The 23,018-nt window shown below is 46.6% G+C and overlaps 1 protein-coding gene across 7 annotated transcripts in view; it reads left to right on the top strand.

The window, feature by feature from the left end:
* Nucleotides 1-23,018, top strand: part of SLC8A1 (solute carrier family 8 member A1) — a 113,628-nt gene that overhangs the window by 5,797 nt on the left and 84,813 nt on the right. For all 7 annotated transcript variants that reach the window (XM_061461361.1, XM_061461355.1, XM_061461360.1 and 4 more), the window contains exon 2: nt 5,045-6,880. In XM_061461361.1, coding sequence (XP_061317345.1) covers nt 5,082-6,880 — 1,799 coding nt within the window. In that variant the 5' untranslated portion in view covers nt 5,045-5,081. The remainder of the gene's footprint in view (nt 1-5,044; nt 6,881-23,018) is intronic.

Below are 23,018 nucleotides of genomic sequence, written 5' to 3'. Positions count from 1 at the left end.
TACCAGTTTGTTGCAGATGGTCATAAAACTGCATGCGATACAAAGGCGTAGGAAAATAACTGCAAGGGTCTTACAGTGGATATTTCAAGGGTGAAGTACCCAAATGGAGATTGGACTTTGGGGAGGCTGCTGCAAAGGAAAAGCTGTGCTTTGCTGAAACATAGAGCAGCTTCTAGGCTCACTTCACATACAGCAACCAGCCAGCCTGAAAGTGTTGCTGCCAGGGAAAGGTTAGGGCAGAGTCTAAAGGATGTTTTCTCCCTATCTGGCAGCTCCTGAGCTGGAGGCCTGGAGCACAAGCTGGCAGCAGGAGCTCTGTCCTACCGGTCCATAAAATCTAGAGCTCCCCATGCCCAGCAAGGAAACGTGTGTCAATGTGGGCAGGTACTGCCCTCATGGTGTTTGACAACACCAAGGGTTGGCATAAAGGCTGGACCAGAAATCCTTGGCCAGGAGCTGGATCTACTCCCCGAAGAGCCATGTAGCCTCTTGAAGGTTTTCTTCCATGACTGTGCAAAACCAACTGCTAGAACCCTCGAGGGAGCTTGTCCATGGTAGCACAGCTACTACTTCAGGAGAGCATACATTAGGACCTGGCTCTCCTGTTTAGCTCCAGCTCCCTTTGAAAGTTCTCAGGCAGCCTGTTCCAGGGATCCCCAGGACAACCTGGTTCCTTTGGTGCTGAAAAGGGCTCTGGGTGCTATCCCTGGGCAGGGGGTAGTGATTATGGGCAAGGTTTTTCTGGCCTAGGGTGGTGGTTTGGGACCCTTCACCACACACATTTGCTAGCACTGAGCATAAGAGCAGCTTGAACCCCTGCACGGTGCTGCTGTGATAAATCTAAGCCAAGAGGCATTGGGGGAGTGATGGGGAGGCCACGAGCACTGTGGCAGGCAGTGTTTGCCGGGCTGCTAACCTCGCATGCTGTGAATCAGCTACCACATTTGCTTTTATTGTTGATGGCTGGGATGGGAAATGCAATTGAGCCACCTTAATGAAAAGCTAACAAAGTTGGGTTTGGACAGAGGGCTGGCATTCTGGTAGCCTTGCTTCTCATTAGAGAATAATAGGAATGATTTTACTGGGAATATTCCTAACCCTGTGCCTGCAGCAGTGGGCTGACCATGGGCTGAGACCCTATGCAAATGCAGTGAAAGAGGGTCTCTGAGGACTAAAGTGTTTATTTTGGATTCTACAAATAAAGAAATTCTGCTAATCTTATAGCAGCTGCTTCTCAGAGATATTTTTAGTGTCGCGCTCTGATTGTGTGTATACAAACAGCATGCTGGGGCCAAACATCTTCTAGCCTTCTGTAATTCCCGAGTCCGGTGTTAATAACACTCATTGTGAATTGGTCCAAGTATCATAGAATCATAGAATAGTTAGGGTTGGAAAGGACCTTAAGATCATCCAGTTTCAACCCTCCTGCCATGGGCAGGGACACCTCACACTAAACCATGTCACCCAAGGCTCTGTCCAACCTGGCCTTGAACACTGCCAGGGATGGAGCATTCACAACTTCCCTGGGCAACCCATTCCAGTGCTTCACCACCCTCACAGTAAAGAATTTCTTCCTTATATCCAATCTAAACTTCCCCTGTTTAAGTTTTAACCCGTAGAAAAGCTGGTGAGGGTATGTGAATCTTCCTTGATGACTCTGCCACAAAATGCTGGAGAAAGTCCAACAGAGAGTTGGAGGATGCTGCTGCTGCTCAAAGAAGGGTCCCAGCACATTGCCAAGGCTGGTGGGTTTCTCTTCCAAAGCTTCAGCCTTTCCCCACCCTTCTGAACTCTCCAGAAAAGTTCCATGCTTCTTATCTCCTGCCACCAGAGGGAAAAATGTTGTTTGTACATGGAGAGGTGGATGGGAAGGCCAGAAAGATGGATTGCTCAGATGTCTCTTTCCCTCCTGTTTAATGTAATATGGGGCTTGATTAGAAAAAAAGATCAAACAAACCCCAAAAGAAAAATCACCCCCCAAAAAACCAGACAGACTTATACTAGAATGGTTGAAAGGGAGGAGCATGGCAAATAATCTTGAAGTGCCTTATTAATCTGATTTAGTGGCTGTCTTTTTTTTGCTGGCTGAGACTTCCAGTGCTCAAACCCTTTTAAGACTGTAGAGATGGTCCAAAGTGTGATGGGACTCTCCTATCTTTCTGACCTAAATCAGTGACCCAAAGCATAATATATTCTCTAGAACCATCTGTTTCCTCTTCTTGCCAAGGGGATTTCACAATGCCTGGTTGATCTGAATAATTGTACATGTGCAAGGATATGACATGCCACAGGGAGAAAATTAACTGAACAAGGGCAGGTGGATGCTCTTGAGTTTTCTGTTGAAACTACTACCCTTTAGAAGGAGAGGATGAAGACCCATGCAGCTGAGTAATATTTTATGCCCACACTAAGTCTTTTTTAAACCTACATATTTAAATTAAAAACAAATCAAAACCCAACTACACTTAGGAGCTATCTAGAGTAAACAGAGTAGATACCAAGTCGGCTTCTGTTTGACAGCTCCTTTATCAAATGTCTCCGAGACTTGGTTTGGAGCAGTGTGAAACACAGGAGTACAGATGTTGGGTGACTAATTGGCTAAACTTCAGTGACCATGAACACACATCTGTTTCAACTCAGCTATTCACCAAATAGCCTGTAACAAGGTACTCTTCTTTAACATCATGTTTCAGTTTTTTACTTCAGATTTGTTAGCTATGCCTACTGCCTGAGTTCTGGGAAGCAGGAGGTACCCAGGGACTGTGATCAAGGGAGCAATGTTGAGGGTTCTCACGCCAGCACTAGAGCTTTTTATAGCATTAACAGCTACAACTGCAAACAACTCATTTCTTTTAAATCTGCCTTCATACAAGAGACTTGGTGCTTCTTGTTCATTTTATCTGTTCTTATCACCCAGTTCTCTGGTTTGTTTGCTTCCTGCTCTGTGTACCTTTTTCTTAATTAGAAAATTGGGGGTGGTAGGGGCAAGGCAGAAGAACTTGGAAATTTCATTTGTATAATGCCATTTGTACAAAACTGTCTTGGTAAATTCTCAGTACTATTCTTCCAGCCCGATAATACCACTACAGTATCCTTAAATAAAACGAATGGAGGAGAGGGATTTGATCCATTATTACGATGTCTCTTTGTGGAGTAGGTCCTGTAACATGGGTGTAGGATGGTTCCCATTGATTCTTCCAGAGAGTTCTTCACTTGTGTGCAGCCCTCTCCCTGTGTAATACGCCCCTGTCCTGATGAGGAAGGGTGATTTCTGTGTCATGGGGGATAAGGAGATGTGTCGTGGTGACTAGGTGCTTTTCTTCAAGTAGATGTTGGTGCTGTTCAGGAGGGTAAATGCTTCTCCCCAGGAATGGTGGCAGGCCTGTACTTCTGCAGTCAGCAATGCAGCATGGGTGTAGCTGTTTCATGGTGAAGAGCCAGCCTGGTTCCCAGCTGTGCTGTGAAACAAGCACTTCTTAAGAAGGAAGAGGGAAGGTGTGCTTAGCCATCCTGCTTGCGTCACCCTCGCTGTGATGGGGCCCAGGTGACAGCTGGGATGCTGTTGCTGGGTACTGCCTTTAGCATGGATGGGTTGGTCTGTGTCTCCCACTGCATGCAGCTGTCAGACCTGGCATTGTGTTTGCTGGAGACCAGGCAGATGGCAAATGGTAGGGTGAGACTTGCCAGGCATTGCGGAGGCTGGGCTTTGGGAGGCATTGACTGGATCTTCTGCTTGTGTCCCATCTCTGATATGGGCTTGGGAATACCATCCTTCTGTTAGAAGTTGAAACCTTTCATGGCTGAAACCTTTCATTTTTATTTTTCCTTTCTGGGGTGTGTTTTTTATGAGCAAAAACCATTTCAGCCTTTTGTATTCTCCAGGAAATTGAAGGTATTGATGTACTCATTTTCCTCTCTTCATAGAGACCATGTGATTAAATTAACTTGTATTGGAGAAGCATGGCAAAGGCTCTCCTTGAGGAGAAAAAAAACTGCTTTAATAACTAGGAATCTGGCTTTTATTGCCTAGTAAAATTGAGAATGTAGCACTGAGCATGCTCAGTTTTTTGCACTAAAGGCATCTGTTCAGTCAGTTTATGCACTGTTAACTAACTGCAAACCTCTTTAACAGCTCCTCTACACTGCTGGAAAATCCTGGGACAGGAGAAGGGCAAGTACTGCTGTTGTGCCTGTTGACTGATGTTGTAAATGGAGTGAGAAAGGCCCTTGAAGGGGAAGACGTCAAAGCTGACCTAGTGGGAAAAAAGCACAGGAACAGGTTTCCTCTTGAAGCATGCCAAGACAGCCAGGCTTGGATGCATATGGGGTTCTTTCCAGTTTCAGGAAGGTGCAAAGTGATGCACTGTGGAAGGAATGGCTCCAAAATCATTAATTAAAGACTGCCCTTATGGCGCACCTTATGACCAAGTTACTGTTAAGAATAAGGTTTTGCCAGGGCTTGAGCTCACTTTGTGCAGATTTCTGATGTGGAGTAGATGCCTGGGAGGATTGTGAGCAAGAAAAGGCTGTGAAATACATAGTTTACAGTGACTAAAAATGGCAAATATAGAAACTTTTTTTTTTTTTTTTAAACAAGGGGGGATAATAGATTTCCCTCTCCTCTCCTGCTCTTGCCCTGAACACCAGTGAGTGAGTGCATTGTAATTTTGAAATGGGAAACACTTCTGCCATCTGTGAAGCAGAATGATAGGCTTTAATTAGATGAGAAACAAGAAAATGCAATTGAACAAATAGGCTTTCAGTGAAGAGAAAGAGAGTGGCATTAAACATCTTAGTAGCTAAAGGGGGAAGGTGATGGCCCACTGGTAGCATCTGAATCAGTCGTCGTTCAGATAACTGAACTAGATGATGTGTACATGGAAAACTGCGGTAATAATACAAATGGGCTCATCAGATGTGTCTTCTTGAGTAACAGGGTAAGCTGATTATATGTTTGGAAAGATGAGAAATAAACAGGCTGTAGAGGAAAAATCTGTTCACTCTGGTCAGCCTCACTTAATGATCTTTACTTTTGTCTCTGCAGGCTGAGGACATCTGGGACCTGTTCTGTGGAAGCGGCCATGTCGCAAGCAACTCACCCACCCACCTTCCCAGTGAGCTTCCAACTCCTGAGCGTTGTGCTGGTGTTGCTCTTCCATGCAGATGGCATACATGCGGAGGGCCCCAGCGAATTGCCCGTGAACGACACCGAGGAGTGCACTGGCTCATACATCTGCAAAAAGGGTGTGATTTTACCAATATGGGAACCGCAAGACCCCTCATTCGGTGACAAAATTGCTCGGGCAACGGTATATTTTGTAGCAATGGTGTACATGTTCCTGGGAGTATCCATCATTGCTGACCGCTTCATGTCCTCCATCGAAGTCATTACATCCCAAGAGAGGGAAATAACCATCAAGAAGCCCAACGGCGAGACCAGCAAAACCACAGTGAGGATCTGGAATGAGACCGTTTCCAACCTCACACTAATGGCCTTGGGCTCGTCTGCCCCTGAGATTCTCCTGTCTGTTATTGAAGTGTGTGGCCACGGCTTCACGGCAGGAGACTTGGGACCAAGCACAATTGTGGGGAGTGCTGCTTTTAACATGTTTGTCATCATTGCGATCTGTGTTTATGTGGTTCCAGATGGAGAGATAAGGAAGATCAAGCACTTGAGAGTGTTTTTCGTTACAGCGGCCTGGAGCATCTTTGCCTACACTTGGCTTTACATTATTTTATCTGTGTCTTCTCCTGGGATTGTGGAGGTTTGGGAAGGCTTGCTCACCTTCTTCTTCTTCCCCATTTGTGTGGTGTTTGCCTGGATAGCTGACAGGAGGCTTTTATTTTACAAGTACGTCTACAAGAAATACCGAGCCGGCAAACAGAGAGGCATGATCATTGAGCATGAGGGTGACCGGCCCTCCTCCAAAGCTGATATCGAGATGGATGGAAAGGTTGCTAACTCTCATGTGGAGAACTTTTTGGATGGGACACTGGTGTTGGAGGTAGATGAGAAAGACCAGGACGATGAGGAAGCCAGGAGGGAAATGGCTCGGATCCTGAAGGAGCTGAAACAGAAGCACCCCGACAAGGAAATTGAACAGCTTATCGAGTTGGCCAACTACCAGGTCCTGAGCCAGCAGCAAAAGAGCAGGGCCTTTTACCGCATTCAGGCTACTCGGCTCATGACAGGTGCTGGCAACATCTTGAAGAGACATGCTGCAGACCAGGCCCGCAAAGCTGTCAGCATGCATGAGGTCAATAGCGAGGTGGCAGAAAACGATCCCATCAGCAAGCTCTACTTTGAGCAGGGGACCTACCAGTGTCTGGAGAACTGTGGCACGGTCGCCTTGACCATCATTCGGCGGGGAGGTGACTTGACCAACACAGTGTACGTGGACTTCCGGACAGAGGATGGGACGGCCAATGCTGGCTCTGACTATGAGTTCACTGAAGGGACAGTGGTCTTCAAGCCTGGAGAGACCCAGAAGGAAATCCGTGTTGGCATAATCGATGATGACATATTTGAGGAGGATGAGAACTTCCTGGTTCATCTCAGTAACGTCCGTGTGAGCACTGAGGCCTCAGATGAGGCCATTCTTGAGGCCAGTCGTGTCTCAACGCTTGCCTGCCTGGGATCACCATCTACTGCCACCGTCACCATCTTTGATGATGACCATGCTGGCATCTTCACTTTTGAGGAGCCAGTAATGCACATCAGTGAAAGTGTGGGGACCATGGAAGTGAAAGTGTTGCGAACCTCTGGTGCACGAGGAAATGTTATTGTGCCCTACAAAACCATAGAAGGCTCAGCCAAAGGTGGAGGAGAGGACTTTGAAGACACCTGTGGGGAGCTGGAGTTCCAGAATGATGAAATAGTGTAAGTGAAGGTTTTATTTGTTACTTACAGTCTCTGGTTCTCCTGACATTAAATGCACATGGCTCCCAGAGCTGCACTGGAGGTGTTTGGGTACAAGTGCATTACAGAAAGCCATGAATGGCCTTATGTGCTTTGGGGAGCCTGAAATGCTGCATTCCTGCCTTGGTAACAGACCAGAGAGTGATGCCTTCTCAGGGGCACTCCACTCTTCCAGCAGCAGCAAGGTTGGACTGGTTTGTGAGCCCAGCTTCTCACATGTGCCCAGCAGATCTCTATGGCCTCAGCTCTACAGTGCAGTAGCGAACAAAACCGAGCTGGCTGTTACCGTCCAGTCGCAAGGATCTATCTTGTGAAGGGCCAAAACTGAATGTATGAATTGTGGTACCTACTTCCCCTTGCCTGTTGAAAGTCAGGTCATCTGAAACTGGGTCACAGCCTGTTCTACTGATGCTCTGTTCAGGGCTTTGGTGAAGGTAACTTCACCTCGTACTCTTCTAAAGTCTGCAGTTCTTTATCACTGGCCAATGCATGTCCTGAAATAGTACTGTCATGCAGAGAAGCCTCATGGTTAGGATGCAACTGCAGCTACATTTGGCTGCTTGCAAATGATAAAGAGGCTGAAAGCTGTTGGAAGCTAATCCTGACTGTTGTTAGGTGGATGGTGGAAAAATTAGCGCTGTACCCTGCTTTATTACATTATGTGGAGCATATAAATTAGCCCAGTAAATCATGATAGAAAACATCTATCCTTGGATATGCTGTGAAGATATTTCCTTGCCCAGCTGGGGCTCTGGGAGGAGTGAGGATTGGGAGTTGCATTGTTCCAGCCTCAGGCTCTTCCTATAGTGAAGTCTGTGTCTGTACATCAGTCCCTGCCAGCAGTAGACTCTGTAACACAAAACCACTGCGTAGAACTTGGAGCCGTCCCTGATAAAGGGCACTGCTGTGTCAAGGGAGAAGTAAATGTTAGCTTGGGTGTTGCATATCATACAATTGGTCTCTTAACAGCTGAGACAGACCCATGATGGTTGACGAGAGAAAGCCTTATGTTCTGTTACTTGCTCTGCATTCACAGGGAGAATGAAGCAAAAGAAGGAATCATACAACTTCTTGAAGTAGGGGGAGAGAAAAAAAACGCTTTGTAGTTCTCAGGAAGGATATTAGTTAGACAAGTTGGGGGTTTGACTTCTCAGGAAAAACTGAGCAAGAACTTCACAGCTCCAGCAATCCGGAGGCCAGAATATGCATGTTGCTCACACAAGGGTCGAGAGCACATGATACGCCATTGTTCCTGGCTCCAGAATGATAACCGTAGTAGCAAGGAATGCAGTTCTTGGCATTTTTCATTTTGGGGAAGCAGGGAGTTGCCTGCAGAGGTGCAATGAACTAGGCTATAAGGATACCCCCGGAAGGCTCTTTACTTTTTAACCAGGTCGCTCGGCACTAGCAAAACTGGGCTACTGGCAGGAAGACTTTGAAGTCTGATCTCGGTTCCCCTGGGATGTGACATGTTTACATGGCAGGCTAAACACAGAACCACAGAGGGCTCAGAGGCGCTTAGGCTTCCCCATGTCTTGGATCCATCACTCTGGCCAGGACCTCTGTGTTTTCCTTCATTCAAGACAGGTAGTGTCACCTGTCTGTTGGTGCTCAGGCTGTGATGGGGCGTTTTGCAGTGCGACAGTGGTGTCTTCTCCCAGGCTTTGCACCAGGACCCTCTGTGCTGTGCCTCTGCTGGTGGCCTTTCCTCCACTAATCTGTTCACTGCTGCCTTTTGCCAACAGCCCAGTAACCAACGGGTGTTCTGGGAAGAGGCTGACCACATCCTGCCGGCGCTACTGCCTGGCCTCCCGGGGTGTGCTGATGTGCCCTCCACATGCCGGCAAGCCTCCTCCCTCCTTTTCTTACTGGCTGTCAGCATGTGCACAGCAAGCAAGAAACAGGGGGAAAACAGCTTTCTTAGAAACCCGAGGGTGTTTTTTCTGTGCAGATGCCAGGGCTTTGCATCATCTCTCTATTGCCTTTAAACTATCTCTCCCTGGAATCACTGGGAGGGATGGTACATGGGAAGCACCACTTTAGGAGTTAGCAGCCTGGTACAGATCAGGGCTTGGGGAATGGGGTGAAAAGAGGTGGCAACTGCAGGGCCATATGTTGACCAAGAGGCTTGCTTCATTCACGCATTCACGTAGGAGAGGACATGCACATACTTCATTTTCCTGCGAGAAGGATGAAACTGGTTGTAGAAATTGCAGTCTATTCATGTGCCTGAAAGGCGGTAGGTACTCATCTAAAGCTTGGCTGCTACAGTCTACGTTCAGGTATAGAATGGTACAACTGACTTGCAGAAAATTCCCTGCATGTCTGTTTGCCAGGGCACAAGTTTAGGACAGCCCTCCAGCAAAAGTGCAGTATAGTCCTGAAGCTGAAGTGCTGCTTACAGGCATCATCCCTTGGAAGAATTTGCTCTAATGGGAGTAAAGATATATGCTAGCACAGTATGTGGATTATAGAGCTAAAGCCCTTTTGCTATGTCATTCCTTGTTAGCGCTGTCCTTCAGCTAAAATGCAGCTATGTAGAATGGTGCAATTCCCCAGCATATTTGATTCAGTTGAGTTCTAAACCTTGAGGATTTCCCATGCTTTGGTGGCCAAGAGATGGTTTTGCTTCCCTTTCTAAAGGTGTTTAGTGCCTCTTTGCCATTCTAGGCTGTATCAATCAGCTTGATAAAAGAGGGTAAGATGCGTTGTGTTTTTGTGGGGCACTAGCAACAAAGGTAGGGCAGTGCAGGGGGACACAACGATAAAAGAAAACCATGTAAAAGCCTCTATTATTAAACTGCTGGTAAGTTCCAGTAAAATTAGTAAGTGCTGTGAGGGCCCTGATCTTCTGGAGACCTTCTTTCAGTTCCCAAAAGGCCCAATTACGTAACATGTTTGTTTGCAGCATCCAGAGAGACTTTCCCATTTTGCAATCTGTTGATGTCCCCTTTCCCAGAGCACACAGAATAGCTGTGTAACTGCTGAAGCCACGCCATTCCTGTGCATTTAAACCAGGATCTTATTCTGATGCTATCAAAAAGGATGCATAATGGAGAAGGTATTGGTCCTTCTATGGAACATTTTATTCCAACAAATTCCTGTAAGCATCTTGGAGTGATGCTTTTGTTCTCCTTGCTCCTGAAGCACAGCTTGTGTGTTCAATGGGTGCATGTTGGCAAGTGAAAGAAATGGCATTTAAATGTGTTTTGCAAAGGGGTTAGCTGGGTTTGTGAAACAGATTGTTCCAAGCTGTGTGGGAAAGCTGAAGTTGTCTGATTTGGGTCCCAGCAAGGTCATTCTTAACTGACGCTTCACAGGTACCTGAGACTCTGAGACATTGGTATAGGACATGGTGTTATTACTTAAAGTGTGAGGGAGAGTCTTCCCTCTGGAGACATCCTCAACACAGTGATTCCAGCCTTGTCTTGCATCTTTGTTAAAGATTCAAAGTTTCTTGATGAGAACATGGAGAAGATGTGTAGTTCCAGGCTCTTCATGCCCAACCATCTACCACAGCTTCCATGATCATACAAGAGGTCACTGATTCATCTAGATGCTGTATTTTTATCTCCTGACTCAATGCCAAATAACTCAAAAGAAGTCCAGCTCCTATCTTAAAGGAGGAAGCAATCCTTCCCCCGTCTCCTGGTGTCTCTTCTCCTTACTGTCTCGAAATAACAGGAGGGGCATCTTTTCAGATGTCACTGCAAAGCTATACAAAAACTGTGTGTCCTTTCGTGTTCAAAAAACAGTAGTTTTTCCAGAGACAACATTGCAACTGGAGTTCTGTTACAGTCTGCATTCTTACATCTGTACCACCACCCCTCAAAAGTTCTTACTGCATTAGTAAGTCAGTGAGGAAGGTAATGCACACAATTACATGGAAAACAAATTAAAGTGGTATTTCACCTATGCAATTTACATCTGTAAATTCATGGAGAATCCTGTGTCAATAGACCCTGTTCTTCATAATATATAACTTAGCTGATAGTTGCCTGCTGAAGGTTTAGGAAATTACACCCTTGGCCCACTGCATTTGACTTTTCCAAGTCATCTTTGGAATTTCTCTGGAAGCATAAATCTAGGAGCCAGATGCCAACAGTCACACAAATATAAGCCAAATTCTCTGATGTTTTTAAGGAAAGTGTCCCCAGAGACCATGTAGCCTCCCTCCCAAAAGTCCTTTAAAATTGTCAGTGTCAATATATACATTGTGGCAGGGGGAGAACAAAGCAGTACTGCTTTTCTAAGCTTCTCCTTTCTTTTCCAAGGGAAGTTGGGTGAGGTGTTTCTAAAGAAACAGCAAAAATAAACCCCTGACTCAGCATTTGGACCTCTTGATCTCAGCTTTTCATCTGTGGCCTGCAGCTTCAGAGAAAAAAAATGAAACCTCCAGCATGTTCATCCTCGCAGTAGAACACATCAAAGAGCAGAGAGTCTTCTGGTGTGGCAGAGAGACCTTTGTAAACCAGGCTGAGTGTGAGGGAAAGACATTCCCCTTTTCACATTTCATCATTAAGCACATTATCTCTTTGTCTGTCCCACTTTGTTTGCATGTGTAAGTGTGCATCACCTCCCTGGCTTGCACAAGTTTAATGTCTGAAGCCACAGGATAAGGTATCATAACAGACCAAGCAAAGATTAAACTCTTATTCAGCCTGCTTCCAGCACCTACCTCAGGGTCCTTGGCAGTGTTCATGGCTAGGTTGGACAGGGCATTGAACAACCTGCTCTAGTGGAAGGTGTTCCTGCCCATGGCAGGGGGTTGGAACTGGATGATCTGAAGGTCCTTTCAAATCCGTATTATTCTCTGATTCTATGTTTTCCCCTCACCACTGGCAGTCTTACCTGGCCCAGAGGGATTTGCAGGCAGTTCAAATACCGCCACCAGGATCTAGATCTTGGGTCCTTGGCTGGAGCATCCAGTGCCCTGGGTCTTTCCCATGAGAGGTGGCCCTGGCCATGGCCCATAGCATGAAGCAGAGCACATGTGTGGCACCAGGCTAGGGCATGGCATAGGGGACTGTTTTCATTTCCAGGGGAAATTTGGGGAGGAGAATTTCCCTGGGGCTGAAATGTATCATTGCTTTGGGTCCTGGAGGCCAGAAGCTGGTCATCCCCTCTTCAGGGTGGAAGATACAGCTATAACAGGGTGAACTGTGTTTTCTTTTTCTCCTCTTCATTCACACAATGCTTAGTCTTTCCTGAACTCCCTTAAAATGTTAGTCTTAAAATCTCCCAGCTACGTGCATCTCCCTTAAAACTGCAGTGCTCTTGTCTTGGCTGCACTGGGCAACCCCCACATTTCTTTCAGGAGACAGCAAGGAAACAAGTGTGAACACCATGTGGTGTTTACAGATCTTCCCCTTTCTCCTGCACCCAAGTTCCTACAGGTGCTTGCTGTTTTCCTGTGCATACAGACTGTGTACTGAGTGACACACACATGGTGTGTACCCAAAAAATCATTCCCAAGTGCCATGTCAGGTCTCAAGCCTGCAAAGCACATACTCACAACTGTGTCTCTAAGGGTCTTATGGCCTAATATGTTCCTCTTTTCCCCAGAGTAAGGCCAGTGCCTGTGCTCCTGTGGTATATCGTCATGGTGTTATGGGACATGTTCTGCCTGTAGCTTGCTTGAGGAGGGAGAGCAAGGGATGCAGCCTGTGCCCAAATAAGTAATGAAATCTAGGAACCTGATTTGGTGATGTCCCCTGGGGAGGGGATTGAGCAACGACATTGTATTATGAGATGAAACAAGTTGTGCCGGCACATCACTGGAGGGAGTTGGGGGGAGAAGGGTGAGGACAAGAGTGGTTAGCTCTCAGTGAAGAACTGACATGGTTTTTGTCCTTGAAAAACTAATGTTGCCTTATTTGTAATGAGCTGTTGTTGGCAATTTACTGCTGCCAGCTGCATCTCTGTGGTTGATTAAGGGAGCTCGGATCTTAAATATATAATAACACTCTGAAAGCCATTGAGAGGCAGTTATTAGCTTCATCAGGGCCTGTGTACACATCCGCTGTGCTCCTTTATGAAAAGACTACCTATTAAATGCATTGTAGTAATTTATGAAACACAGGATATAGGCTTGTTTTAAGAAATCAAAGCAGCAACTCTAGTGAAGCTGTTGGCAGGGAGAAAGTTATCTTGAAGTGCTGCTCTGCAGCTCCTTGCCAGGGAGATGAGATTGGGGTATACGAGAAGCCCTGTTGCCCTTTGCAGCCATGCTACTCTTCTTTCCCTGGCATGCACTTGAGCACTGTTGGCAGCAGCTTTAGCACCAGCTGTGATGGGCAGGTCAACAGAGCAGAGATACATCCCTTTCCCTGCTGTGCACATGGAGTGCTTTACAGTGGCAAATCCTTGAGCAGGGCGAGGTAAATAGTAGGTACACAGGACCCCGATGCAAGTGCTGAGTTCAAGTTGTGCATTTGCCTTGGGAACAGGCTTCTTTCCTCTGACACTTTGGCCTCAGATTCAACCAGGGTGGATGGCACTCAGTAGTTATCTTCCAGCAGCAGGGCTGCATTTGTGGGCTTAAAACAAGAATAGAAGAACAAAAAACTGAGAGCTGACCACAGCTGGCGTTCAAGCATCTGTGCAGATGGGCAGAGAAACATCTGCTGTCATCCAGAGCCAAACAGAGAGGAGAAGCTGGACCTGGCAGACAACGGGCTGAGTCAGAATCAGACCCTCCCTGGGGGAAGAGGCTAAGCCCAGAGGCATCGTCCCGCATGCTTCAAGAGGATGGAGCTCTATCAGCCAGCTTTCTGCCACTGGGAATATGCAATGTGCTGTGCCCCTGGAAGGCAGGCCCACCAGAGGTGATGTACATGTTTGGGTCTGTCTTGTGTATGTTCTTGCTGGCTTTGATCAGACCAGGGACAAAATTGCATGTTCACAGCAATGACATGCCTATAAGTGCCATGCAAGGGGAAACACACATGTTTTATCCCTTGTCTCTGCTCCTTCCCCTGTTCTTTAGCACTATAGGATAACCGTGTTAACCTTCACAGCCCAGGCTTGCTGAGCCACCTGTATTTCTAACAGTACTCTTGGGAGAGGAGCTGTTATTAAAAGTTAGTCTTTCACAGCCACAGTGATTGTGCTAGCCGGGTGCATGACCTAGCAGCAGTGGTATTAGTGTGTATGTCATCTGCTTTGCAGTCTCAGGAATGGCTGGAGTTAAGGTCTGCCCTCTCCAAGTCATAAATGACATTTAGCCTGAGGACAACTTGGGAGATATCAAAAACTCTACTAATAATGTTTCTGACACTGACATTGGAGGCATTGCATTGGTTTCCAAGAATGGCAATGCTGGATCCTGGGTGACAACAAATAATAACAGCAGTCTCTGTTTTAAAAATATCTTAGCATAAGAGAGAAAATATTCCCACTGCTGTGCAAATAAGAGGGTGACCAGCATGTGCCTCGTCTGTCCAGTCCCTATATGGTTCCATTCGCATAGTGTCTGGACTCCTTCCTACACAATCAAAGTAACAATTAAATGTGTCTGGAAATGAGAAACAAAGCAATAACAAAGAATGGGGACACAGACTGGATCCCCATGAAGTGGGTGCTGGAAGGAGACACATGGAACTGGTAGGATATGCCTGCCCCATCAGAGTAAAGACCTTTCCATGGGAAGGTCTTTTGAGTGTGGACGCTCTCAGATAGCTGAAGACACGGATGGAGATAGGCTAAGTGTAGTCCAGTGCAGAGATACTACATTTGTTTTTCTCTTGATGTGGTTTAAATTTTACAGCATTATTGTCAGGAAGCTTCTTTGCCCTTTGGAGTTCTCAAGTGATTCCTCTGGTCATTAGCTCCTGTACAACACTGGTGTGCAGTAGTCATATGCTGCACTATTTTGGGGTCATGCGATGTGGCTCTAAATTAACCACAGGCCCAGTACACCCTGAGGAGAGGCTTGTCCCGGAGGCCAGATGCACCATCACCAGGTGACAAATCTGTTGTCTCGCTGGCTGGGACATAAGAAGGACATGAAGTTTCTTGCTGGGTCCAGAACAAAACAAAACAAAACAGAAATGACTGATTTTCTCTGAGTTCTTTTCCAAACTCTGTTGCTTGCTTCCAGGAGAACAAAATAGTTATACATGGGGCCTCTGCAAACAATCTGGAGTAGAAGTAGAATCATAGAATGGTTTAGGTTGGAAAGGACCTTAAGATTGTCTAGTTCCAATCCCCTTACCAAGGGCAGGGACATCTTCCAGGTTGCTCAAAGCCCCTTGGAACACTGCCAGGGATGGAGCATCCACAACTTCCTTGGGCAGCCTATTCCAGTGCCTTACCTTAATTACCTTAATTCTTTACACAGTGAATAATTTCTTTCTTATATCTAAGGTAAATCTCCCCTGTTTTAATTTGAACCCATTACCCTTGTCCCTGATGAAATATATTGATTCATTAAAGCACTCATCAGCCCCTCAAGCTACCCAGGCAGTCTCAGCTTTATGTGTTAATGGCTCAGCTTGCTCAGCATGTGCAAGCATCTGCCCTGCCTACCTCTTCTCCCCAGCACTCACCTTCCCATCTCTCCACTACCCATGTGGCCTTGGCTCTGCCATCCTCTGACCAAGACCTTACCCATGCAGGCTGAGTGCTCCTCTCACCATTGTTGTGACAGATGACTTACCCTGCATGCCTTTAGATATGGGCAAGAAACATGCCCCTCTGGAGACTGCGGACATCATGTTCTGAAGAGCTGTGCGTCCTAAGCCGCAGCCCTCCTTTCCCTCTTGACAATGCCGTTTGGCAGGCCAGACTCTGATATCCTAATACGGCACAGCTCTCACATGAATGTGCAGCCCTGTCACAGCATGAGAGAGAGAAAAAAGTCTGTTCTGCAGGGAGTCTGGAATAAATAGAACTGTGATGAGCAGGGGAGAGATGTGCAAGTTTCATTGAGAATGAGAGGCTGGATCTGAGACAAAACCTGTTACTTTGGCTCAAGCAGGTTGGGAGCAGGTTTTGCCTTGCACCAGAGTCTGCACAGGGCATTATATTTGCTTAGTTCAGTAGATTTGCATTCACACTTTAGGCTTGGTTATTGAAATTTATGTCCTCTTTAGTGCCTGGATATGTGGTGGGACCTAGGGGGATAAAGTATCACTCCTACATAAGGTAAAAATAATATAAACAAAGTCAGTATTAATGCCACAAGCACAAATGATCCTACCAGAGGGGAAAGGGAGCGAAGTGTAACAGGAGATTGATTTACCTGACTCATGAGCTCTCCAGTGACCTGGAACTCAGGAAGAATCATACAAAAACCTGAAAATGGGTCAGTTTAGTAGGGAGGATTGTAACAGAGCAGTGTGGGAGTGTGGGGTCAAAGGCAGACTGAGCATGAGCTGGACAAGAATTAGAGGGGAAAGAGTTATCTTATCCATGCCTTAGCAATGCAGAGGGGGAAGGGGAAGGGAGCTGAACAGCAGATTCCACCAAGAAGCAGATCCCTCTGCAGACATCTGCGTTCATGAGGCCTGCAGGTGTAGGACAGAGATGATATAACATAGAGGTCCTCACACTCAGTGAGCATACTGAAATCTAGCTTCGTTGTTAGGAGAATGCCTGAGGGGCTCTTTGAGCTGCTAGCAATCCCCCTGGAAGGTTTCGTGGGCAGTAGGTAAGATCTGCAGGCAAGCTCAGGAACTGCCTTGAAAAGCAGCTCAGCCAGATTAGGTCTGCTTTCTGTATCTGAAAGAGCCTAGCATAAATCATCATGTTATCCATTATGGCATGGATGTGACAGATGAACCACTCAGTGGATAACGAATTAGATGGGTGGTCACACTCTTTGCCAATAGCTCAATGTCCAAGTGGAGATCAGTGATGAGTGGTGTCCGTCCGGGATCAGTGCTGGGACCAGTCCTATCCAACAACTGCCAGCGACATGGGCAGTGGGATCAAGCACCCTCAGCAAGTTTGCAACAACACCGAGCTGTGTAGTGTGGTCGACATGCTGGAGGGAAGGTATGCCATCCAGAGGGACCTGGAAACACTTGTGAGGTGGGCCAGTGTGAACTTCATGAAGTTCAGCATAATGAAGTGCAAGGTCCTGCAACTGAGTCAGGGCAATCCCAAGCACAAATACAGGCTGGACAGAGACTGCATTGGGAGTAGCCCTGAGGAGAAGGCCTTGGGGGTGTTGGTCGATGAGAAGCTCACCATGACCCAGCAGTGTGCACTTGAGCCCAGAAACCAACCATGTCCTGGGCTGCATCACCAGCAGTGTGACCAGCAGGTCGAGGGAGGGGATTCTCCCCCTCTGCTCTGCTTTGGTGAGAGCCCACCTGCAGTACTGCATCCAGCTCTGGGTGCAGAAGGACATGGAGCTGTTGGAGTGAGTCCAGAGGAGTCCACACATATGCTGTGAGGGCTGGAGCAGCTCTGCTATGGAGACAGGCTGAGGGAGCTGGGCTGGTTCAGTCTGGAGAAGAGAAGGCTTCAAGGAGACCTTAGAGCAGCTTCCAGCGCCAAAGGGGCCAACAAGAAATCTGAAGAGGGGCTTTTGACAGGGACATGTAGGGATGGGACAAGGAAGGATGGCTTTAAACTTCCAAAGGCGAGATTTAGCACAAGTTGCTCAGAAAAGCTGTGGCTGCCACATCCCTGGCAGTGTTCAAGCCAGGTTGAATGGAGCTTTGAGCAAGCTGGTCTACTGGAAGGTGTTGGTACTCATGGCAGGGGGGTGGAACTAGATGATCATTAAGATCCTATGACTGTAATCCTATTTGTAAGTACCTCAGAGATAACAAGGAAATGCATAACAGCCACTATATATATTTGTCAAGAACAAATCCTAGCAAGCCAACCTAATTGCCATTTATGCCAGCCTTTCTGTTAAGGGAGAAGCAGTGGTTGTCATATCACTCAGCTTCAGAGGAGCTTTTAATGTTGCCTTGTCCAGTATTGTTGTAAGGAAGCAGTAACTAAATGGGCCACAGGGGTGATGGGATCAGACCTGCCTGCAAAAAGGAGTGAAGCACTGAATGGGATGAAAAGGTGATCAGCAGATGCTTGTCCTGACCTGGAGCTTGTTGGGCAAGGGAGGGAAAAGTTTGGTGTATAAACTTGAAGATAAGAGGAGTGGAGAGGCTGGAAGCATTACGGAAGGCAGGCTGGGGATTTACAGAGGTGGGCTGGGAAGTAGCCTGAGCAGAAGGAAGACACTCTAAAGTGCTTGTACAATAGCAGTCATGAGCATAAATCCAAGTGAGAGGGGAACAATTGAGTCAGGGGGTGCCATTGTGACCCTGCAATCAAATTTGAGCTCACAACATCATGCTCTTGCAATGAATGAGACAGACATCATCCTGCAGATATTCATGGGGAGTGCAGCCATCCTTACACTCTCTCTGCCCAGCTGTGTCCAGCTTTGAGCACTCGGCTCCAGAAGAAGTTGGGAAGAGTCCAGCGGAAAGCACAGAAAATGACTAGTAGTCTAAGAAATGTGACTCAAGGTGGGAAGTGGGGCTGTTTAATTTAGAAATACACAGGCGTAAAGGTCTAAGCCCTTAGCTATATAAATGGCAATAAGATATTCTTCTGTGTCTGCAGGGTCTTGAGGAAGCAACAGAGTCAATTCAGGTTACACAGGAGGGGAAACTTCCTCCTAGTACAGATGGGTCCACTCAGCAGTAGCTTGGAGGAGCAGGTGACCTCTGTCAACAGCAGAGGACAGCTTAGAGACTATGTTGAAAACTTTACTGAAGATACCAGATGTATTGCCTCTTTTAGGACACGTTTGGGTCAGATGAGGTCTTGGGAACTCTTTCTCTCCTGTTGTTATGTGTTAGCCAGGCAAAAGCACCCATCGTGTGAGTTACACTTCAGTCAGGTGGCCTTTGTCCGGCATGGTCTTCTGCCACAAATGTGTGAAGAGGTAACATGCAAAGCAACCTAGAGATGGAGCAGGAAGTCCAAATGCGTGCTTACGCATGCAACCTTTAGAACTTTCCTGTGGCCACCCAATCTGGGCTTTTTGCTTTCAGTGGGTATCTGGGACAGGACCAGATATCCATTGTGTTTGCCTGCCATCTGCCTCCTTTGCTAATAATTAGATGCAATCCAAGCTTCCCTACAGGAGAGCCTTGTCCCCACGGGGGAAGAAGCAAGGCTGCACAGATTAAGGAAGCTAATTAGAGGGGACGAGAGCATTGGTACTGAAGCCCCAACAGTAAAATTTGAACTCTAGATAAGGGAGCAGTATTTAATTATATACAATTAAAACACTGCTCCTCAGCCCCCTGAGAACTGGCAGCCTTGCAAAGCCCTCACCAAGGTGTTAATGAACAGATCTGAAGGCAGTGGTGGGCTAGGGGCTGCGCTTATTAAACTTCGTCTGGGAAACACATCTAAAGAGAAAAGCTAGGAACATTCCTTGAACCACAGGCTCCTTACTTCTCTGTGGTGTTCTACCTCTCCCAGAAGAGGTAATGGGAACCCAAAGCTCTGGCTGAAAGGGAGATTGCTCTGCTCTTCCACTCAGCCGGGCACAGATATTTCCCTTTGCTCCACAGTCCTCCAACGTTATCTTAGGTTATTCAGTGGCTAGTTTGCTCTAGCCACTAAAGCAGCTACTTTCTTCTTCCTGCTCCTTTGCTACAGCATATATACAGTCCCTGATTTCTGATCCCTTAGCCTGCCCTCTCCAAGCCAGGAGAGCAGTTTTACTTCCCTGTAAAGTGCTTGCCTTGTGTTCAGAAATCCACTGTTGCACACTGTGCCAGCTGGGCATCAAGCTTTGTGGATTGTAGCAGTAGCTTTCATCCCATAGCTGCTTCTGGGTGCTAATGTAGTAAAACCACAACGAGGGAAAGCTTGGACAGATTCATACAATCTGGCAGAGCAGAATTGCAGAACCAGCCTGAAGTTTTCCAGAATTCCCCTTCCTCAGCAACTTCAGACCCTTAAGGAAGGCTTTTGTTCATCCTTGGGTGCTAAAGGAGGTGGTGTCTGTTTTGATTTGCAAATACAAAGTGGAGGAGGACTTCTGCTTCCTGAAGGTATCAACTTCGAAAAGCACAAGCAAAAGGCTCCTTTTCCTCCATCCTTCTCTCCTGGTCTTTTGCTTGGTCTTTTCTCCCATTTTCTTCTATGCCCATGTACAGAATCCATGAGTTCCATGAGATGGGATACCAATAGTTTTCCTGGTAATTTGGCTTCTTTAAAATGTTGCAAGACCTGAAAGTGATGCCAGTGCCACTGAGGTTCATTTTATTTGCCTGAGCCTTTCTGGTTATGTTTTACTCTGCCATGCCAAGAGCTAAAGCCTCAGGGAGTTCTGCACTTTTGGTTTAGGTGAAAATTAAATTTCTTGTTGAATCCCAGAGCTCCAAGAGTTGAGGTTTTAAGAAAAATGCTAACCAGCTTCTAGAAGGCTCTGTCTGGCCCTTGTGGTGCCAGGGGAGAATTTACGTGTTTTGAGGGGAGAATTGGTTACTATTATTAATCCTGCAGAGGTGGAAGAGAAGGGGGAAGCTTAAGTTGTTTCTCAATTCAAGTCTTGCTAGACCTAGTATGAATGAGCATGCTGGTCTCTTGCAATACACAAACAGATTTCTACAAAGCACTTGCTAATGAACCAAACCAGCAGTTTGTCCTTTCAGTGATTTGTGGGGAGTCGGTAAAAGACTCAACCTGGGGAGCTCATTACGCTGCTAAAGTAGTGCATTTTTAGTGGAGATGCTGGGATGCTGTTAGCTGTTGACTGTGATGCAGGGCGAGCTGCTTGGCAGCACTGGAAGGGAACCTGTGAGAGGAGACGTCTATTGCCTCTGTGGGCACAAGCACTGGCCTGGCTCATGATGAGGACAGGGCAGCCATGCCATGCAGGTGGGACATGAGAGGCACTGATTTCCACCCCTCCTCCAGACACTTCACCACACATGTGGTGTAAAACTGAGACCTTCTGGAAAATACACTCAGACTCCCAGGGATTAAAAACCAGGCACTTAATCCCATACCTCAAAGGGAGTGTGGCACTGCTCAGCCACTGCTCTGCTTCATGGGTGCAGGGCATTTGCCGCCTTCAGCAACTGCACAGCTCAGTTACAAAGCTAATTCACACCACTACCCTTTCCTCTTAGTGTTAGTAGATGGAATTACTCATGCAGCAACTGTAGCCATCTCCAAAAAGGATGTATATATATCAAGGTGCCCAAATACTTAAGGGTTGCATGTGCCTATGCCCCAGCAATGAGAGTAGGTGAAAGGCTGACCAGGGAAGTGCATATATGGGGATGAAGAGACATAAGGTAAAAGAGAGATGAATACATGATGAAAATTGGAAAAGGAGGTGTGGAAGAAAGCCTGAAATCACAGTGGTTTGTATGAGTGCTTCCTCTCAGCTGCTGGTGAGCCCTTCCAGAGCTGCAGCATGCTCAGGGTGATGTTCAAAGGCTCCTGATACCATCAAAGCTTAGAGCAAGGTTGGGCTGCTCAACTTTGCAACGATTAGTTGGAAAAAGTTTGGCTCTTGCTAGAGAATTGAGTTTGACATCCATGTTTTAATGAGTTGAGCTGATATTGCACAAGTTTCAGCTTCAGTGTGCTTGCAGGGAGAGCTCTGGCTTGGCATTAGGCAGCAAACATAAAAGCAATGAGGAAAAGAGAATTTTTCCAGCCTTTCCAAGAAAAATCACTGTGCATGGGAAAGGGAGAACTAAAGTGATCTGAATTTTCCTGCTGTTGGTCAGCATTTTGGTGGCAAGGAAGTCACACTCTGTGTGGATGGGTACATGCATGTGAGAGAGGGAAAGGAAAAACGTAACACAAAGAACTCCATATTTAATATTGTTGATAATCTCTTCCCTCCCAGCTAGAGCAGACGTTTAAAGTTCCTGTGCTGGATGTGAGGGGAAATGTACTGATCTGTGTGAATGGTATTTAATAAGGGAAGAAAGCTTTACCTTTCAGGAAAGTTGCAACTGAATCAGTTAGTTTGGAAGTCTGAAGAAATTAATTGAATTTTGGGGTTGTGGGGACATTTATATTTTTATTTATTACCTCACCAAAAAAAAAAATCAAGTTGCATTTTGAACCAAAATTTCCTTCATTAACTCTGGAAACATGAGCAGGAAATGGATTTCAGGCCAAGTGTTTTGAAAGCCGATCAGCAACTGTGTCAGAAGGTGAAGCAGCAACACTTCAGCATCTCAATTTCTCTGTGAAAGCCACTACATTGAAAAGGTATATATCAAGTCAGGCACCTTGTGCAGCAGCTCTTTGCAAGTAGGGATTTGCTTCTAGCACCCTAGCTATGTGATGGAAAATCCTGCAAAGGAGCAGGTGGGAGTCACAAAGGCACATGTCAGCTTTGGATCTGGAGCTCAGCATGATAGTGATCTTTACCAGTAACCATGGAGAGTGAGGGTAGGGCCTGCCCTCCAGTCCTTCCTGGGGTACAGCACCCTTTGATCTGTGGCATGAGTTTTATTCATTTATTTCTTTTTGAGCTTAGGCATATGAACTAATTAGAGGAGAACTGGTGAGCTCTGATAATGCATTTGAACATAGGTAGCTTTAGGCTTGCATTTGGGTCATTAAAAATGGAGTAAAATGGTGTTTTCTTTGCACCAGTTACTGTGAGCAGGGGCCTTGATTTGGCAGCAGTTATCTCCCCAACACCACTGCACTAATGACTTCTAACACAGAAAGTGTGTCGTTAATGCAATAGAGTTGTGTGAAGCTACTGTATGAAAAGAAGAGGCTGAGACAGACTAGTTTATGATGAGCTTGTAACAAACCTGGGACAGACTGAATTTAAACCCTTGGGAGGCTGGAAGCCAAAACATTTGCTGACCCATGAGGGGAAGCCCTTTCTACATGAACATCCTCCCGAGGATGAGGGCATGCTGCAGGGTGAGCAAAGTGGGTCTGGAGACACGCCAGCACAAGCATTGCTCTCTCCTGCTCCTCCCTTGGTTTCTGCATCAGTCCCATTACAAAACAGGTCACGCAGCCCCAGCAATACAAGAAAGGGGGATCCAGCATAAAGATTTCTCTTCAGGTTTTGCCAGGAGAGGCAAAGCCCAGGAGGGCAAGCCACTCCCAGGAAAACCCACCCCAT

The sequence above is a fragment of the Pezoporus flaviventris genome, unplaced genomic scaffold (assembly GCF_033815535.1).
Source record: "Pezoporus flaviventris isolate CSIRO_AGI_PZ_B2104156 unplaced genomic scaffold, CSIRO_AGI_Pfla_v1 ptg000031l, whole genome shotgun sequence".
Lineage (NCBI taxonomy): Eukaryota > Metazoa > Chordata > Aves > Psittaciformes > Psittacidae > Pezoporus > Pezoporus flaviventris.
Note: the sequence above shows the minus strand (reverse complement) of the source record. Positions and strands in the feature narration are given on the sequence as shown.